General features: G+C 46.0%; 3 protein-coding genes across 6 annotated transcripts; 1 reads left to right on the forward strand and 2 right to left on the reverse strand.

Annotated features, from left to right (window-relative positions):
• Positions 1–43: 43 nt before the first annotated feature.
• Positions 44–5,631, reverse strand: LOC6531823 (focadhesin). Of its 2 annotated transcripts, XM_002092574.4 has the most exons (8): positions 5,434–5,631; positions 4,946–5,221; positions 3,634–3,852; positions 2,546–3,569; positions 2,281–2,492; positions 1,143–2,221; positions 422–1,080; positions 44–366 (listed from the first exon to the last, which is right to left on the reverse strand). In XM_002092574.4, the coding sequence occupies exons 2-8, from the start codon at positions 5,215–5,217 to the stop codon at positions 217–219; spliced, it is 3,615 nt and encodes a 1,204-aa protein (XP_002092610.1). In that variant the 5' UTR covers positions 5,218–5,221; positions 5,434–5,631; the 3' UTR covers positions 44–216. The 2 variants fall into 2 exon arrangements, with proteins under 2 accessions (XP_002092610.1, XP_039228798.1); XM_039372864.1 differs by lacking the exon at positions 5,434–5,631 and having other exon boundaries at positions 4,946–5,353.
• A 5,095-nt stretch (positions 5,632–10,726) lies between these two features.
• Positions 10,727–18,195, reverse strand: LOC6531824 (PE-PGRS family protein PE_PGRS26). Of its 3 annotated transcripts, XM_015196082.2 has the most exons (7): positions 17,979–18,195; positions 17,730–17,798; positions 13,136–13,304; positions 12,791–13,059; positions 11,868–12,119; positions 11,344–11,463; positions 10,727–11,054 (listed from the first exon to the last, which is right to left on the reverse strand). In XM_015196082.2, the coding sequence occupies exons 2-7, from the start codon at positions 17,787–17,789 to the stop codon at positions 10,929–10,931; spliced, it is 996 nt and encodes a 331-aa protein (XP_015051568.1). In that variant the 5' UTR covers positions 17,790–17,798; positions 17,979–18,195; the 3' UTR covers positions 10,727–10,928. The 3 variants fall into 3 exon arrangements, with proteins under 3 accessions (XP_015051568.1, XP_039228115.1, XP_015051567.1); XM_039372181.1 differs by lacking the exon at positions 11,868–12,119 and having other exon boundaries at positions 17,979–18,188; XM_015196081.3 differs by lacking the exons at positions 10,727–11,054; positions 11,344–11,463; positions 11,868–12,119 and adding an exon at positions 12,121–12,650 and having other exon boundaries at positions 17,979–18,194.
• On the forward strand, positions 14,312–15,291 carry LOC6531825. Its single transcript, XM_002092576.4, has 2 exons — positions 14,312–14,819; positions 14,884–15,291. The coding sequence occupies exons 1-2, from the start codon at positions 14,619–14,621 to the stop codon at positions 15,073–15,075; spliced, it is 393 nt and encodes a 130-aa protein (XP_002092612.1). The 5' UTR covers positions 14,312–14,618; the 3' UTR covers positions 15,076–15,291.
• Positions 18,196–19,612: the final 1,417 nt, after the last annotated feature.

The raw sequence follows: 19,612 nt of genomic DNA on the forward strand, positions 1-19,612 counted from the left end.
GGCCACACTTTGCGCCCATCTGGCAGCACTTGGCAGATTCAAATGTTGTGCGCAAAAATGCATTTAATGTACGTTAAAGTTCAAACACATACAAGTAACAAACACGATGGCTATCAAAAATTGACTAACATTGACGGTAGGCGGTTGGTTCTAGCCATTCAAGTGCACTTCAGGCGTGGGCGGAGAGGGTCTAAATGCGGTGAGTGGTCGTCCTGTTCATTTACGCAGTCCTACGTATTTGGTCCAGACGCCCTTGCTATCAAAATAGGGCTTGTTCCGGGAGCAGATGATGGCCTCCCTGAAGACATCGGCATACGAAGAGGGCATAGTCGTGTGCTTATAGAGATTGAAGAGGAATTCGTATATCTGCAAGGATTCTCATTGGTATTTGGTAGGGAATAACAACCGAAGTGTTTCAAACCTTAGCCTCCTGATCCTTCCAAAAGATGTGATCGCACAGGTACTGCAAGCTCTCCGGGAACATCGACAGTCGCTGCTTATCGTCCGTGGCTACCACATCCACGCTGCCCAACAGCACGGCACAGCCCGAGAGCACGTCCACGGCTAGGATGAAGATGTCCAGCAGGTACAGCGCCCTGTGCACCTTCTCCTTGTTGGAGCCTTCGGCCAAGAGCATTTGGATCTCTAGGAACATCTCCGCTATCCAGTTGCTGGAGTGCTCATCGCTGGCAAAAGCGTACAGAGTGGCTGCCAGGTGGCGGTAGAAGAAGGGCCGCTCCTCCGCTCGTTTCTCATAGGCATCAATTATGGCGGTGAGCCACTTGAGAGGATTTGGAAGCTTCTCGTTGTACAAAACCAAATAGCAGCGAATGATGGTGGCCTTTTTCAGCTTGCCCACCGGCGTCTCCCACCAATTGGCTGGCGTCGTTAGACCATCAATGGCATTCGGATGCAGTGTGGCCACCACTTCGGTATAGCGTTCGAAGAGCCTTGAGTCCAGGTTCATCGAGTCCATGTAACGCTCAACAATCAGCGTGAAAACGTCCAGCACCTCGGGAATGTCACATTTACCGGTGAATATGTACTTAACGCTTTCCAAGAACTTTTCGAACAAGCATCCTGGGAAGATGTTAAGGGGTTAAGTAAATGTTTCATTCGAATCAAAGCGCATTTGGACATACCTTCAACAAAGTCATTTATCTGCGATTCCTTAAAGCAGTAGACAGCCACCTTCTCGGCGAAGTTCTTCAGAATCTGGAGGCTTACGCTGTTCGCAATCTCTGGCAGCAATGAAAAGAGGAGCAAGAGATCCTCCTCAAAGCAATTGGGCTCAAAGTCGATCAGGAAGTTTTCCAGGAGACGCTTGGCGGTTCCCGAGTTAACGGCCTGATTCTTGGCAATTATGATGCAATACTTTCGCGCATCGAAAGACAAGTGGAAAAAGCTGGTGAGGCAACTCCAGTCCAGCGGCGGAATGGGCTTCGGAAACTTTTTCGACAGCGAACGCAGGGCGAAAGTTACGGCATACGGTTCTGGGACGTAATCTCCAAAGCGCGCTTGGCTCACCAGATAGTTGGTCACAGCCCGCAGTGGACTGGTGGCAAACAAGCCCACCAGCTTCCGCGGCTCCGGCTTTCCCTCGGGCAGGCGGTAGACTCCGCTGCGAAACGCGCCAATCTCATTGCCTATGTGATGGGAAATCAAGTCCGCCGCCGCATCTCCGCACTCCGGACGTATCTTCTGCAGCAGCTGCACCCACACCTCACCGGGCACCGTCTCCTGCTGCAGATCCACAACTTCTCGACCGCCGGGACCTCCAGGTCCCACTCCTCCTCCAACGATTTCAAAGCGAAAGTGTGCTGGAATGTGGCGTAGGTTCAAGGTAACTCCCGGTTCGTAGTTTTTGAGTGCAACGAGGGCATTCCGCACCTGGGCAGCATCCGTGCCCGGCCGGCTAATAGCTTGCCACAGCTGCTCCAGCGCATCATCCGCCAGCTTCTCGTACTCCAGGGTGGGCGTCTGCAGCAGCGGCACGAGACCAAAGAGCCTGTACAGCGATTTAAGCGTTTGCGGACGCAGTTCGTTTCGGAACTTACTGCCCAGTGCCTGCCAGGTGGAAGCAATGTTCACGGTGTGACTGTCACACAAAGCGTATATGGCATCCAAGGCCAAGGACGTGGCCAGATCACCCGCCTCATCGGAGGAATGGTTGAGGGTGTTGCTAAGATGCGGGAGCAGCTCCGAGCCATGTAAAGTGGGTCTGGAAATGAGTGTTAGTCGATCAGCAATGCCTTAGGTTGGGGGTTAATTTAAAGCTACTTCTCCTGGCAGATCTCGCGCATGGCATGGGTGCGGGCTATCTGCAGCTCCCAGCGCTTGTCATTGTCCGGCAGTGGTTGGGCAATCTGCTTCAGCAGGAAGGGATAGGTACGCGTCTCCACTCGCCACAGACGCACATAGAGGTCCACGCAGAATGTGCCGTTCTCGGTGGAAAGATTTCGTATGGTGTTGAGTATCATGGGCACATTGTCCTGAAAATAATATATTCAATTAAATGTAAAGGAGTATATGTGACACCTCTTACCTTGCAGACGGCAAAGCTGGCCAATCCCCTGAGTAGCTCCAGCTGCAACTCGGGATTGCTTTCGTGGGCGAGCTTGAAGATGTATGTCATAAGGAAATCATAGGCGATGTCCTCGTTGACCTTAATGATTTGCAATATGACCTCGTAGATCTTGAACCAGCAATCCACAGGCGGCTTCTTCGATAGGAAAAGCGCGCGCAGAAAGAGGTGCAGGCGCTGGCAGAATACCGAATTGGCCTTGACATTCAGGGCATCCACAAAGGCGAATACGTCCTGGTTGTCGGAGGCGTCGAAGGACTCCACCAATGTGGCTAAATCGAAGGCGATCGCAATGTCCGGGTGATAGTTGCGCATATGGGCGGGCTTCAATTGCTTGGTGGAGATCAACTCTGCCGCCTGGTCAGATCTCTCGGTGTCCAACACCCTTTCGACTATCTGATGGGCCAATGCCAAGCCTTCTGCGGGTATGAATGCAGTCTGAGACATCCACTGAATAATTCCGTCCAGACACATGTTCAGAATGTATTCATGGCCACAGCGCTCCTGCACCACCACGAAAACGATGATGCGCAGCAGATCCGCCAGGTAGAAAGGCGACAGAACGTGCAAAACCTCGGCAAGAAGAACCAGTAGGACATGGTAGTGGTCCTTCGTGTGCTCCCGCGTGGCATGGAGCACTCGGAGCAGGCACTGCAGACTGGGTCGCGGATCGATTCCGTAGTTGGCAAGCTGTTTGATGAGACAGGCTTGATAGATTCCCAAGTCGATGGACTGCGCGTGGTCCTCTCGCTGCAGAAAGTGGTCGATGGCCTCGATGACCAGAATGCTGGTGCACAGACAAGTGTTCGCGTTGTTGAACTTGCTCCACGCCAGCAGCTCCTGCATCAGAGCTCGCGCCTCCGGCTGCTTACCACTAAGATTAAGCACACAAGTCCAAATGGGCTTTACGTCGTGCAGCGTTTGGGGATTGCAGAGCACGTAGAGAAACACGGGTCTCATGTATTCTATGCTGTAGTCCCGAATGCTGAAATCGTAGTTGAGATATGTAATTCACACTTTGCCAATCACCGCAGATAGGTTAAACTCACCTTTTGTCGTGGTGCTGACAAATGCCAATGATCTTGTTGGCCACATCGTGCATGTTGGCACTAGAGTGCTGGAGCAGCGAGATCAGCGGATGCTGCTGCGTCTTCAGGCCATAAGAACACTGATAGGACTCCTGGTCCTTGAGGGACGAGGTCCTGCGCTTCAGGCCTAAGAGCTGCAGACCCAAGATGCTCTCCGTGATGATGGCAAAGCGCATTGGACTGGAAGCAAAGGGATCAGGAAGTTCTGGTGTAAGTAGCCACTTCAAATGGGATTAAGATTACAGTTTAAGATACTTAAACTAAGAGTGACACTTTTAGGCGTTTACAATGCCTGCAACCATTAAGATGGAACGACTGTGTTAGCCGATTAGCAGTCACTTCCGGAGTAGCAGCTGCAAATCAGCAGTCAAGGACGGAGGTGGCGTAAATCGCTTTGCGTTTGACGAGGTAATTACAATTCACGCTGTGGCCACAAGTCGCCTGGGTATGGCCTCTAATTGCGGGCCAATTAATATGCAATCCTTTTTGCTTGCACTTGCAGCTCGACCGGACCGGACGGGCTTATCAAGGTTAATTCCGGTATTACATGACCGCTTGTTCGTCCTTCGTCGCACCGCAAACATTTCAAGTTCAATGCCAGACTTTTCACTGGCTTTGCATACATCAAATATTTGCCAGTCAAGGCTGCAGGATATGATATGTGGGTGTAGCGCTGCGTGGCGGGAAATGGGAACGACCCAGGCATAATCGCTGTTGATCCACAAGATTGACGACTGCGGATTGCGGCCAAGCGGAAACCGAGTCATTGCCAAACAACTGGGATTTTGGATCAACTCGGAGTCATAATTCATTTGCGCATTTGCTACATGACGTGCCAAGTGCTGGGCAATTAATTTTGGGGCACGCGTCCAGCGGAAATGCGAGGGATTGCGTGCGTCGACGGCCGGAAGGAGGGTCAACAATGTTGGAGGCACTTGCTGGCGGTGGCAGGCGTTAAATGGCGCGTTAATTAACTGCCTGCACTGGGGAATCCACGCTGTTTGCATCCACGCAGTCGGGCAGACTCTGGCTGGCTAATTTATGCACCTTAGTGGGCAATTTTGCAATTGGAATCGCTGCGCTCCACTTAGCCTGATAGACCAGCACGCCAGCCGTCCTGCTGTTCGCTGTTCCACCTCCCCCGCCTGCTGCAGACCGCTGCTCCGGAAGTTCAAAGGAGCGCCCTGCGGAATCGAGCCACACACGTGTGTATGTGCATGTATGTGGGTCGTGGGCGGGTTCTCTGGCCAGATGCCCGTTCCGTTGTCCTCACCTCGCGTTCGCCAGCATGGAGAGCAGGCTGTTCTGCACTCCGTTGGCCTCCAGGACGCCCTCATCCACCAGGCGCACCAGCGTCTGACAGCTCATCAGGCTGAGTTGCATGTGGTCGTGCTTGCACTGCGCCTTGAGGAACTCGATTTCCTTGATTTGGTGCTCGGGCACCTGCTTCTCCCGGCTCTCCACCACCTTGGCGTAGATCTTCTCCAGGCACGAGGCCAGTTTGACCACCGAACTGTGCGGCTTTATGCTGGCAAAGTCCTCCATGGCGCTGAAATAGCAAACACAACTAGAAGTTAGCTGGCGTTTTTTCTCGAGGCGCTGCGATTTATTGTTTGTTTGGGTCTTAGGATTTGCTGCCCCAGCGGTGCGCGGCGCGTGTCCTTTCTGCTGCTCGGCTGCCACTCGAATGGAGTGGAAAATCCGAAGCGATTTGAACGTTGCCGCGTTTTCCGGCGCTTTCCACCCCCGCCACCTACTCACATTTTCCTTGTTTACCGCTTTCCCTTAGACGGTTCGTGTTGGCTCATTTCATGCGAAGGCTGCAGGATGTGGCAGGTCAGTTGCTTTGCTTGTTTTCCACTCCAGGGGCTGTTTAAGCAGGAAAATTCGGGGAATGCGTGCAAAATGAAAAGCCGGTCGCGTATTGTTTTCCTTTGTTGTTAACAGTCAGCTGTTAGAGTGGCCAGCCGTGGACTTGGGCTTTTGCAGTGTGGCAACGCTGCGTGCTGCAACGGTTTCACTATGTTGAATTTTAAAATTTGAATTCTTACGTTAAAGATAACTTAAACAAATGTTATGGTAAAGTCTTATTATATAAAAAGTCTTATTATATAAAAAGTCTTATTAGTATTAACTACAACGAGAGGCACTTTTAAATGTATCGCAAGTAGTTTTATGTGTAAATAAAATGATTTTTGGATTTTGTTTGTTATATTTATGATTGAATTATTAACAATATACAAATTATTATTCGGTGTTAAATATATAATATATCGATGCCTAATTATGTAATATTTATTAGGTCATTCTGCACGTAACTACAAATCTATGTTTAATTTGTAAAGATTCCTTCTGCTGTTATGATCGCTTATGAAATTTGCGTTATGGCACTTAAAATGCTAACAACTTGAGGAATGCGTAAAGCCACCTTCAATTAAAACGTAATTAAAACAATTTTAAAACTGAACCCGTATTTCGCAATTGTCCAGGAAACAATTCGTTTCAATTGGATTTCATTAGCTGCGCTTGGCAGCCTCTGTGAACTCGGAGTACGCAAGTTATCATTGGGATAATGGACTTCTCTCGCCGAGGAACCAGTGATTTTTGCCCGGAATCAAGTTGACCCGTTCAGATATTTACGGCATGCCCTGTTAAGCCACTACAAGCTCATCATTTCGCCTCGCTACTCCTGGGAAGCATCCCCTGCCCAGGATTGGCTAGGGGCCAGGAGCCGGGAGCTCTTGTTTTCTCGCCTGCTGCCTTTTCAGTTAATTGACTTTATGCATTTTTGCCAACTCGCCCCGCCGTAAAATGAAATTAATTATGCCGCCGTTGCAGCTATAAAAATGTTGCCAAGCCGAAAGGAGCATCATAAATGAGGCTTCCACAAGGAAAACTCCGCGAAAGTGCTACAGCGAGCTTGGCCGAGTTTAAACTGCAATCATTCATGGCCGCGAATCCTCGCAACCCCGGGCACAAAGAGCGGGGAAGACAAAGGTTAAGTCCAAGACGGGCCAACATAATTTCCGCTTCCTGACCCGAACTCCGTATTTTCGGCAGCTCCTTCCGTTCCTTCCGTTCCCCTTCTGCTCCACCTGCTGTATGCCCACTTTGCGCCTGGGGATTTATGATTTTATTACCCAAAAGGCACTGCACAACGGAAACGGAAACACTTTTTGCCCCACGATTTCGGCGAGTTTTTCAACGTAACTCGACGCCGGAGTTTATTTTTTCTCCACCAAAAGCTGTTGCAATTCAATCGCTTCGCTGGCCGCAGCCTTAAATTATTTGGCTCGGATTTAAATCACTGTCTTTTGAGCCCCAGAGGGATTTTGTGGTTTGGGTTTGCGGTTTATCGCGAGGCTCTCCATAACTTTCATCGCTCGCTTTTGAACACAACATTCAATACAATATTCCAATGAAAAATATGGCACATTAAACGCCATTTCAGAAAAGCAAATGATTGCAGCAAGGACCTGTTGACAGAGTTCTCAGAACTTGCGGTTGGCTTGAGCTCAAGAGGGTTTACGATTTCCAGTTCCGCACACGAATTATTGGGCTGTACATTTGGCGAAACCTCACCTTTTACTCACTGCCCCATTCGCAGAAAACAAAGGTTCCCAGAACACCCTTCAGTTGAGGTTATTTACGTTACAACATAAAATATTTAGAGTGCCTTGGGCGATGAATATCGAAGAGGGTAATACCCTTAAATACAGTTTACATATCAAATAGTTTTAAAGTTGTCCTGCCATATTGAACGTAAATGTAAATTGGACAAGTGCAGCTCTGCATACAAAAGTTTTTCTGAAGTAGTGAAGTATACACTTATGAATCCAAAAACATTTTCTATGGATCAATACCCTTGACATTCGCTTATTCAGCGCATGGTGTGCTAATGAAATAAAATTCTTCATTTAGCATGCAGTTTAAATTCACATTTCTCCTGCTGAAACTTTAATTATTTTGCGGTAGAGCCACATGCATCCACAGGATATAACTCGCGCCTACTATACAACTGAATGTTGACACTTGTAGCACGGTGTGGACTTCCGCGGAAAGCGAGGGCGGATAGTCTGGTGCCCCGGGGCACGTGGAAAGCCGAATTTGCATATGCCCCGAAAAGACAGGTGTTCAGTCCGGATCGGGCCACGCCCACGCAGCCACCGCCCCTTTGCCAGCTGTCGCAATGGCCGCAATCACATTGCTTCAATTAAATGGAGTCAACTCATTAATATTGCAGACAGCGAATACTTGGATGCCATGTACAATGTACAATGTACTCGTATGAACTCCGGTGCCACGTTTGCTTGTTGGTTGGACAGCCAGTTTTGCCGCTTAGGTACGTCTAACTTTAATCAACAGCGACGACGGCGACTCGATGTTCGGCATTGCTTCCATTTTGGAGCTGGCACACAAGGTCCTGTGGAATTTATGAATATTTATGCTCCAGCAGTTATGCACTCGATCTGCGTAAGCCGGGCCACTGAATATTTATGGCTGCCGCAGTTAGTTACCAGTTACCTACCTGCCGCCTGGCAATGAAGTTAAATAGCAAGCATACGCACCGTTGTCCCGGCAACGATTTTCTTACGGCTTCGCAGCTTCCAATCTGTTTGGACTACTTAATGTGCATAGTCAAATTTATTTTAAACATGATTACGGACATTACTAATCGAGGTGTGTTTCGTTACCCGAAAAGTAACTTTTTAAATGAATTCCACTGCTGTAAATTCAAATGTATTAAGTTTGCATTATATCCTTATTCAATTGCAAAATGATTCATTTACGTTCAATTAAACGTGGACTTTCGTGTTGGTAACTAAATCAAAACATATGAACAGGTAAATTGATACTCTCTAATTAAGCAACGTGCTGGGGAAATTCGATTCTTCGACAACTTACAGTTCACAGCTCAATTTGGAGTACGGTCCTCGTCAGCAAATTACACAAATTTTATGTTGCCTGCCTTCGGGCGCTTAAAAGAAGGCAACTTAATAAGCACAAGTGTGTGCGGTTTCTCTGCTCGTGTGTGTGTGTGTGTGTTGTGTGTCTGTGTGTGTGGATGTGGGTGAGCACATTTGTTGAATGATTTAACCTGCCACCTATTCATTCGTTCTGGTGGCCCACGTAAATTGTAGACAAAATAAAAACCAAAAGAACCTTTTCAATTCTCCACTAACGTTTTTCTTTGTGCCGAACTCTAAATTAGGAAAATGTTTAAATGTGCGTCGGTGTTGGCCACTGTGTGAGTGCACATCTGTGTCTGTGTGTGTGTGTGTGGGTAAACATAATTTGTGCGGCACGTGCGTTAAATTTAATGAGGCAACCGCGACCCACGAATCGAGCTCGATTTCGGACGCCTTTGACCCCGGGCTCTTGGTTTTTCACCGTTTCGTTTCTTGCGGCTCCTTGGGAAAAAAAAAGAGCAGCGAAAATCGCAGGAAACGTCCTGTTGATTTTGGGCCAGCACACATAAAAAACCAACTATGTGTGTGTCTATATGCATAACATTATAGGCCATATATCTGGGGGGCCTTTTGGCTTTTAAAGAAATTTAAGTTATGTGCGTGGTATCCTCACTCGAGCTCCTGCAAAGTTGGCAAGGATATTACTTATGATTACAATGATGTATGGCTGCTCATTTCTGGGCTAATTGGAAATACGGTTTCCAGGTAAGCGGCAGCTACAAAAAATGTATTTATTCACGCTTGTTGCTTTTGGCAAATTAGCATTGTAGAGTTCGGTTTCAGGAAAAAGGCATTAGTGTTTTTTTCTGAGCGCATGAGTTATAAAAAATATTGTTTATTTAAAGTATAAATTAAAAGGCAACTTTAAGAAAATTAAACCTGTTTATCATAGCTGTGCCACTTAATTTGATGTAGCGCCATTCTTAGGGCTTAGAAATTATTTTCAGTTCTGTGAGAAGCCCACTGAAACAGTTTCTGATTAGCCTTAAATGTGCTCTGGCTGAAACAGCTTTTGAAATCTAAATTGAAGTCTATCCGATGGGCTTTGTCTAATCCGGCAAAAGCTGAGGCATAAAAAATCCTCTTTCATGTTTTATGGCAAGCAACAATGGCTTGTTTCCTCCTGTTTTCATTTAATTTAACGTGTCCTGTTCATACAGCAAAAAACTTGCAAAACTGCAAGCCTGTTGCACAGTCATGTGCCCATCACAACGGCATTACAAGGACCAAAGGAGGAGAAGCCCATTGAGAGCTTAGTACACCGACTAACGGCCAATAAATTCTCGGCCAGGCAGTAATTAAGAAATTTAAATAGCGGCAACTAAACCACCGGCCAGGACCTAAGCAAACTGACCCCCGTGACCGCCGTGAAAGCCATGACTTTTCGAGGGTTAAGAGCATAAAAGCCCTGCGAGTATTTAAGCACACTCACACAATGCATGTACACTATTTACATATATTCTGTAGTGTCGTGCATTCGTTTAGGTGCGAACCACACAGTTTGTGCCCCACACAGTTTGTGCCCCACACGCCATCTAAATTTGGGGCAGCCGAGTGACTGCGGTTGCAGAGTGTGAAATATTTTGCTGGCCCACACTTAGTGTGTGTGCCATATCTTGTCTGGGGTCGGGATCTTCCACATGCTCACACATTTCCTAAATAAACAGGATGGCGGCCTGTGCCAGCTTGATTTTCCAGCGAATTTCCACAGTTCCTGTCTGCGAAATGTGGTGCCTCGCCATGTGGCGAGGCGAGGTGCCTTTCCGATTCATTTGCCTGCATTATGTTGCGGCACTTGATTTAATGGCGGCAGGCAGCACCCTTTTAATCACCACCAAACAACCAGGAGAGATTTGAATTCTACTTGTTGGGTAATCACTTGAGTAAACAGTTGAAAGCCAGGAGCTAAGTGCTCTGACCAGCTTTATAATGGACCGATAAGCCGGAGGTAAATTGCCCAGCTCATTGACAATCCAAAAGCGAACTTATTCCGGATTTCTGAATCAATGTTGAGTGTATAATATATAACACAATAAATTTTAGTCCAGTTTACAGTACTCATTAGTTAAGTGAAACAAGTGGCATACCCTTAAAAGTATTTATTCGCAATCAAACAACTTATGTGTAGACTAGCAATGTAAGTGATTATTAAAGGTTTGCATCGTACTTAATTTCTCATTTTCCATTTTCATTGATCTGTTCGATTCCCTGAATACTTGTGTTTACTGTGCTCGCAAGTTGATTTTGGGTAGTGACTAATGGCAAACCAAACTATATCTCATATCTCTAGTGAATATGGTCGTTGGCCTGGGCACCTGCCACTGCAACGGCAGCCGCTGGCTGCTGATGAGCTGCTCCTCCGGTCAGTGCGCCCAAGGATTGCTGCAGGGAGCGCAGGATGCCAATGGGAATCTAAGGGCGAAGTAAAACAATATTATTCAATGTATAACCATAACCATAACCTTATAATCATATTTTAGAATTTGCAAGTTATCCTCTAAAACGTTTTTAAAACCCTCTAGATATTTAAGAACAAAATACTTTTCTTCACTAAGCTATGAAGTAATCAGCAAGTTAGCTATTAGTGAGAAACCGATTTATATTTAAGCAGGTTTTTTATTTAAATGTTTAAATGCTTGCTTGTGCTGGCGAGTCTGTCCCAAGCCAGATTGAGCTGTGTCCTTCACGATTTCATACTCACATCGAGGGCCAGACCCACGGGTCCTTGGGCCTGCGGTGCCAGGAAGCGATTGTTCACGGCGAGGGGTCGCTGGACAGCCTTGTACTTGTGCGCCTGAACCACCTTGGCATCGCTTCTCGCCTGCGAATGGAGGGGAGTTCGTGAGTTGGGGGGCAGTTACTTTCAAAGGACGAGGGCAGGACATGCAGGGGGGTGATAAATGAAAATTGTATTAAAATATATTTCACGGAAATAATAATGCTGGGTAGCAGCTGACTTCTACTCCTCCACCTCCTACGCCCACAGTGTCCGCAAATGTTTTCAAATAAAATTACTGCCACAAAGCTAAAGTTTTGGCATCCAGCTCCACCGAAAAGCCAAACAATTTGTTTGCGTTTAAGAGTGCCGCAGTGTGTGTGTGTGTGCGTGCGTGTGTGTGTGCGAGCGGGTATCTGTGTACCGGTGTACTAGTATCTGTCTGTGTATCCGCATCCGTATCTGTATCTGTATCTGTGTATCTATGTCCGCACCGCATTTGGTGTTACCTCAACGGTCGACTGCGGCTCGTCCTTTTGGGCTTCCTCATCCGGAATTTGCTGCTCCTGCTGCTCTTCCTGCATCACGTATACGACACGTTGCCGCTGTCGCTGCCGCTTTGCATGTGTGCGTGGTCGCTTGACAATTATCAGCGCGGTGGGCGTGGCAGGGGGGCGGGAGAGCGGGTGTTTATCCACCGCATCGGCATCGGCATCTGCGGCCGCTTTAACATGATTTTCAATGATTTCACTGCGGTCCAGCTAAAACATCAATGGCGGGTGGATTTGGTTGGGTTGGATTGGATTCGATTGGATTGGATTGATTGCTTGTTTTTGGTTGGCCGACACGGGGGCGTTGATCAATATTTAACCGCACTCCCTAGTTAAATACTAGCCGGCGATTTATTGCCAGGAATTTCGCAATTGAAAAGCCGTAAAGCACCGAATTCCCCACTTTAATTTTTACGAGAATGGCGCACTAGCGAATTGATGTAGCTTTAATTTTTGTGGGAAATCTTTTAAGCACTTTTTCGAGTCGAAAGGATGCGTAAAACTTTCGAGCAAAACACTTTTAATACTTTCGGAAGCCGTGTAAACATCTTGCTGAAATTTCGATAACCATACTTCCAAACTTGTTGTTAAAGTTATCTCGGGAATAAAATGTAAGCTGGCTGAACCATATTGATGGGTGGATTGGAAAACGGGAGGAAATCTCATTAAAACTACTGCCCTAATTACCATGAAATATTTTTAAATATACATTTAGCTCGGCAAAAGCAACTAGGCACGGTACTGATTTCATATCAAAATAGTTTTGAATGTTATGAAAATGAATAATAATAAAGATAGGTTCAATTTATAATCCATGAAGATAATAATGCACGATTGTTATATATTTTTAAAGCGAATGTACCAGGTCTGCGACTACTTACATCTTGTGCGTACTTCTTGGGCGGCTTGACCTTCTGGATGTAGCTGGTGACCACAGGACCGGAGGTGGGTGAGGCGGGTGAGGCGGGCACAGGATCAGCAGGATATGCAGGCTGCACTGTGTGCTGCGAGGAGGAAATCAGAGTGCGACGAGGACTGTGGGCCTCGGCTCCAATGTAGCCGTGTTCTCCAGCGCTGCCGCCTAGAAGGGCACTGGCACCCACCGAAGGATTGGCCTGGGCGGCGGCGTAGCCCACGCCGGCTGCTCGTCCTGCGGGTGAGAGAAAGAGAGAGAGAGTGGCGGGTTATCCGGCATGTAAATCGAATCAATTAGGTGTGGAACCCACCGTCCAGATTGCCGCCCAGACCGGCGGCTGCCCGGGAGCCCCACGGAGTTCCGGCCGAGGCGCTGAGTCCGCCGTGGGCAGAGTTGCCGGTGAGGAGTCCGCCGAGTCCTGCATCTGCGTGATATCCTGCGAAATTCACGCCCACCTTGCCATCGCGCAGCGTAATCAGCTGCGGGGTTGAAAATGTGAGAGCTTTAGCACAAAAGTTCTGGCCACGTTGCGTATACTTAATGCTATTCAAAGTTGGCCACGACCTTCGCGTTTCGCCCCTGGCCAACTTTACAGGCCCAAGATGTTTTGTCCGCCTTTTCACTAATAGTTGCAAAGTTGTTGCCCAACTTTGGCCGCCCCGGAAAAGCGGGCAAACACCCTTTGTGCCCGCTTAACCGAGTTTGTAAACATTTCTTGTGCTGCTCTGTGTTAATCAATTTAAGCGGAATTTCTCAGCGCCAGAATTTCCCAAATCGGTGAAGGTTGAAAGTTCTGCAGCGCAGATATTTGTACAGCTCCAAAACATTGATAAACATTTGCACAGCCCGTTCTCCAGTTATTATAGAGCAACAATGAACTAGAGAGTACATAACTACAGATAAGCTGGCATTACACCAAGCTACAAAACACCGATCCACTGATAACAAAGAACTTCGGCGAGTGCTATTGCGTAGATAGTGGAGCACACAGGTAATGAGCACAGCGAATGAGCGGACTCCAAAGAAGTTATCAATAATTGTGGCAGTTAACAGGCAGCACAACAGACCTAAGCAAATAGGTGCGGTGAAGTTTCACTACAGTGCTATAAGGAACTATGAACACCCTAACTTTAGATAATAGATTACTATAATCATATGGTTATATTTCATTAGGAACTTATTTATGCATTACTCTTATATGCTATCCATATATATAGAAATATTACTTCTATGTAAGATATGTGTATCATCACTTTGTCAAGTTATCAGATAATAGATTACTATAATCATATGGTCATATTTCATTAGGAACTTATTTATGCATTACTCTTATATGCTATCCATATATATAGAAATATTACTTCTATGTAAGATATGTGTATCCTCACTTTGTCAAGTTATCAACTTGTCTGCAAGGTAAGATCATTTATGAAGAAGTGATTAATCCTATCAAAGTATGTTAGCAAGTAAGTAACATGTGTGCTTAGCTGTCTGATATACCCCGCCATAGTTAGTTAGTAAGTTAGTGTATCAGAAGTGTGACAATCGTCAATGGCCAAGTGAGAGAGCGAGTGGGAGAGTCTACTGCACCTGCCGCCGATAAGAGTTTTTCCAGGCGACACAATGACAATATTTAACCTCTGACGGCAGCTCATTTGAGTTTCACACGCCGACTAGAGGAGGAGCAGGAGGCGGTGGAGGTGGTGGCCAGTCAGAGTCAGCATCGAATCATCAGCACAGAAGCACAGCGGAAACCGAAAGGAGCGCAGAATCGTGGGCGGACACATGTTGCCATGTTGACAAGGGCATGGGTGTGGAGGTGGGAATGGAGGTGGCTGATGTGGCTGTTATGTTTGCTACCTGGTCAGGTGCTGCCCGGCAACGCCGCCTCGGTCACCTGGGGTCATGTCAACAAATACGCCAGCGTGCTGCACACCGAAGATGTTTACCTGGCGCCGGGTAGCAGCGGTAGAGATGTGGCCTACGGCTCGCAGGTGAGATATACAGCCCAGGCACTTGGCTGGCAAATTGCTTAATCTCCTTGGGAATCTCCGGCAGAATGCCAGCGATAACTACCGGATTACGGGCGTGCATGTCGAGGATCTCGGCGAGGTTGGAGCGGAGGCAGAGCTCATAGCTGGCGGCATTGGCCAGCAGTTTGTGGTCCTTCACTGCCGGCGACTTCGGGACTCCGAGGAGCAGCCACAAGCGGCTCATCTCGAGGTGTCCATCTATGGAGTGGACCTATAGGCTGTTGGCTACTTTGCAGGGGGAATAATCCCCAAGCCATTTGTTGTAAATATCAATTAGAACTTTCAACGGAGAACTTTCAGCTGTGCAAGCCAGATATCTTTCAGTGAATTTATATATTTTAAGTAAATAAGTAAACAAATTTTAAATTCCCTATACATGTAACTTTATGTGAAATATCAGTAAGCTAGCAGTTAGCCATTTTTGAAGTACAAACGTAAGCATCTGCAGCACTGAACCATATTCAATGCCATCTCGAGTGGAATCGACCTCTTCGGATTGTTTTCACTACCTACGACTTACAGTAGCTATAGTAATGATGGGTTTTAGCTTCCTTATCCGCTCTTTGCACTGAAAACTTTGTAACTGGCACTGAACAACGTAATAGTATTTAAAGTTGAAAGTTGCCAGGGGTTGTGAAGTTTGGATGTCGCTTAAAGGCTGTCGGGTTTTTATAATCTCATGGAAATGAGGCAGACAACTATGCAAGTTTGTAACTATGCAACTATTTGCCTTCCTGTGCACCTTAAAAAATACACTTTTTCCACTGCTGCCAGATGCGCGAGCTTAAATTTATTTAATTAAAATGTAATAAGACCAACAAGTCGGACGTTATTATAAACATTCACTCAGAACAAAACATGAATTGCAAATCATGTCTGTGTTGCTACTACAAGAGAAATGAGTTGCGGAATGTGTGCGTAAATTAAGCCAATAATTGATTTATTTTATTGTTCTGCAAACAACAAATGTAAATTAATCGCATGTATGTACATATGTATGCAGCTCTTTTGTTTGCCATTCAAATCATTCTGCGAAACACTGTGAAATTTGTGCAGTTAGTAAATGTATTTACTCGCCATATTTGCTGGCCATTCATTACTCGGATAAAAATCGCAATTGGCAGTAAAACACCGCAATTGTGTTCGGCTAATTCAAGTTGACAGTAATTGTGCTCTTGCGGTTGGCAGATTAAAGATTGGCCGGAGTTTCCAAAAATTCATAAGCTCGGTTCATGACCCGCAAGGATAAGAAGAAAAGGCAGTGAAAGGATTTCTTCGTGGATCCTGCGATATGGAATGAATGGCCAGTAATTTGCATGAATTCCAGAGAAAGGCCGCCTCGAATTGTATCCTTCGCTGGGTGGCGGAAAAACCCTTCTCAAGACTTTTTACGTGTGCTCTTAATTTCGATTCCCACGACCCGCACAGAACATAAACAACAGTTTTCCCGGCATTTTCCCCATTTTCCATTTAGCTGGCAAATGCAAATTTCATGCATGCGTTGATTAAAATCTAAATTCTTGTTGCCCTCGGGCCGCAAATAGAAATAAACTTTTCGGGCAGAAAAAATCTCCACGAAAGCGAACAAAAGATGAAGGCGACTTGAAATATTATGTGTGAGCCACAAGGTGTGGAAATTCCTTTGGTCAACAGAGTTTCCTGAAAAGTATGGGCACTAAACAACTAGAAACATTTTGCTTCAACTAAATCAAGTCAGTTTAGCACAAACATTTAAATAAATATTCCTATGTATTCTCGATTACCTGTTTAATGAGCTCACGAACTAATGAAATAGAAACCATTGAACACAATATAGCCGCGATATTCCGGCTTAAGCCTTTAATTACCATGAAATACCGCCCTCATGCCACTCGTGTGCAACACTGCGTATGAGTAATGTCTGGTGAAAAATGCAATTAAATTGATATTAGTTAGTTAGTTAGCGCAGGCCAGCAAAGTTCAAGGTGGCCACTAAAGCGGTAACGATTTCGTGGTTATTAAAATGATGCATAGTAGTTGGTCGCAACTCGTGAGAGGCCGATACTAATGATAAGCGAATGGTGTGAGTTGAGCTGAGTTGAGTACACCGTGTAATTTTAAGTAATACTAACAGGTAAGAAAACCTCGCCTTGGCCCGCAATTAAATGCGGAATCGCGCACTAAAAATTCCTAATTGCGGTTTAGGCAATGTGGCAAAGTTCACGCCGAAACCGAATGTTGCACTTTAACCTTTTCCCTTCACTTGCGAACGACCACAAACTGCAAAACAAAATAATCGTCTAGATAAAACCCTTGCAAATGGCATTGATTTTCGCACTCGAACGCAGATGGACAGCTTTTCTAATTTCGAGTAATCTCGTTGAAAGCCGCGAGGAAAATCACGTTTCCAGGCCTTCACTTTCGCAAATCAAGGTTGTGATTATAGAACACTGAACACTAGTCATTTTTAAACAAAAAGAAATTACTAAAAGTATTAATAGTGGGAAATTATTGTAAATAAAATGTTGCTGTACCTTAGCTTCTTTTAAAAAGCCCCACTAAATCACATGATATATTCCTTTAGTTTGTGATGAAAACTCATTATTTCTTTCTCTGCGAAATATGCAATTCACCGACTGATCTATTAATAAAGTTAATGAATTCACTGTCTGTGTGGCTGCGACTCGTCTGGCTGATGGAATATTATTGAGGTAACTGGTTGGCTGGCAAATGGGCTGTGTGTTTAGGTATTCAGGAGTCTGGTCACCCGATAACCGACTGACTGCCAGCTAATTGCATTAATTTCGAACCGCACTTGGCCAACAATGCAGTTCGCATTTGGATTTTGGTGGCAGGTGTCAGTTAGAGCCTTAATTAATTTTCGGAACTCACCTGTGCCGGCACCAAGCTGGCCGTCTGCAGCAGACAGAGGGCTCCGAGTAGGACGAACATACTGCGCACCTGGAAGACAAGATCCGAACTCGGAATCAGTTCTACATTCCGATTTGTATGCCAGTCGCGTCCGCGTTCAAATTCTTGCTCGCACTTTTGATGGGAGCGGCCCAGCATAATTGTGCGGCTTTCACATGCGAACTCGACTGGGCTGTTTAATTAACAACAAGCCAGGGGCTTCTGCCGTACCTTTCCTAGACGCTTTCCGTTGTTATTGTTTTCTGAGACACTCTTGACTTCACTTGGCGAGTCCGAGTCTGTTGTTGTCTGTTGTGGTCGCGACGCGATTCCGCTGTGAACTGAGTGGTCGAGTGGCTTGAGTCGGGCTTAAACTTGAATTCTGGCGCGGGGCGAGGAGAATTGGAGATTGACGGCGAGGCTTGTAATGGCTCGCAAAACTGGAAATGTGTCGCAATCAAGTGGGCAGGGTCTATTTATATAGGATTCTGGCTGCTTCCTCTTTCCCCTGCATGGCATATAGTATGTTAATATGCCATTATCTCTGGAACTCAGGGAACTCTGGACACTGCAGTGCTGCGATGATGCAAGATTTTCGGAAACTTCCAGCCACACTTTGTTTCGGCGACCTATTAGCACTTTGCCGGCACCTGTCCTAACAACTCGGTGAGAATTTGGCAACAACTCACACACGACGAACTGTTTTGTGGTCGTGCATCAGAATGTAAGAAGAACAACCAAGTTTTAAGATTTTCTGGCAAAACTCCAGAGTGATCTTAAACTTGTATTTATCTTTATATCTCAAGCAGACAATGAGGTGGCAAAGATCTTAACGAAAGGGCATAAATTAGAAAGCGAATATAAATGTAAAATGCCCAATATAAAAGGTTTAGGCAAAGACTCAGACTCAAAAGAAATTCTCATGCGTTCGGTTGTAAAATAAAGTTCGCAGTCATGCACAATCAATTAAACCTCGGAGATAATCAGAACTAAATCAACTTTAGATTTTCCACGCCAAACGCAATTATAACACAAACAAACAATGGCTGGAAAACTACTACATTACTCATGGGCCGCACTGAAGTGCAGCTGATTTGGCCAATATTTGCGAACCGGTTTCGGGGCTGCCACACCCCTTGCGCCCCTTTTGACGCTTTTTGTTTGCCTTTAAAGCGGTGTGCAATTGACTGAATTTGGGCCATAAGTGCGGCGTATTTGCTTTTATTTCGCTACACGCTTCAACGGAGCTGCAGGCAAATTGGGTTTGCCAATTGCAGCCGGATAAATTAATAAGAGTTGAATGTTCGGGCTTTTGGTATCTGGCTTCTGCCAGAGATTCCATTAGAGATGTGGCATGTGCTCCTCTTCTGGGGTTTTCTCCAGTTCGCCTCGCTGATTTCGGACTCCGCTGTCCATCCATTTCCAATATAACCCGCCTCTTTTCGTGCCAGCGATTTGTTCATTAGGTATTCAAATGACAAGCAGAGCCGTCCGTTTAATGTGATTCTGCCACTGGCTCCCACTTTTGGCCAAATCCAAATCCGCACGTGCTGGATAATTTAGAATGTGATGCGAAGCGATGGCCAAAATCAAATGGCAACGAAAAGGGTCCGAGAAGAAATATAATTAAATTCAATTCATTGGCAGTCCCTTGCAACACGCATGATTAGTTTGCGAAATGCCAAATAGTCGCTGGCAAAAAAAGAAAATCACTCGATGTTCTTTTCATCATCTGCTTTTTCCCCATTAATTATGCGAGTGTTTTTTTTTTTGTATATGCCTAATTGAAATTTCATTAAAAATAATTCAATTCATTTACTGCAGCTGCGTAGGTGAGCTGATTAAATGCAATACGAGGAAGTGCC

This window comes from Drosophila yakuba, chromosome 2R, assembly GCF_016746365.2.
Source record: "Drosophila yakuba strain Tai18E2 chromosome 2R, Prin_Dyak_Tai18E2_2.1, whole genome shotgun sequence".
NCBI lineage: Eukaryota > Metazoa > Arthropoda > Insecta > Diptera > Drosophilidae > Drosophila > Drosophila yakuba.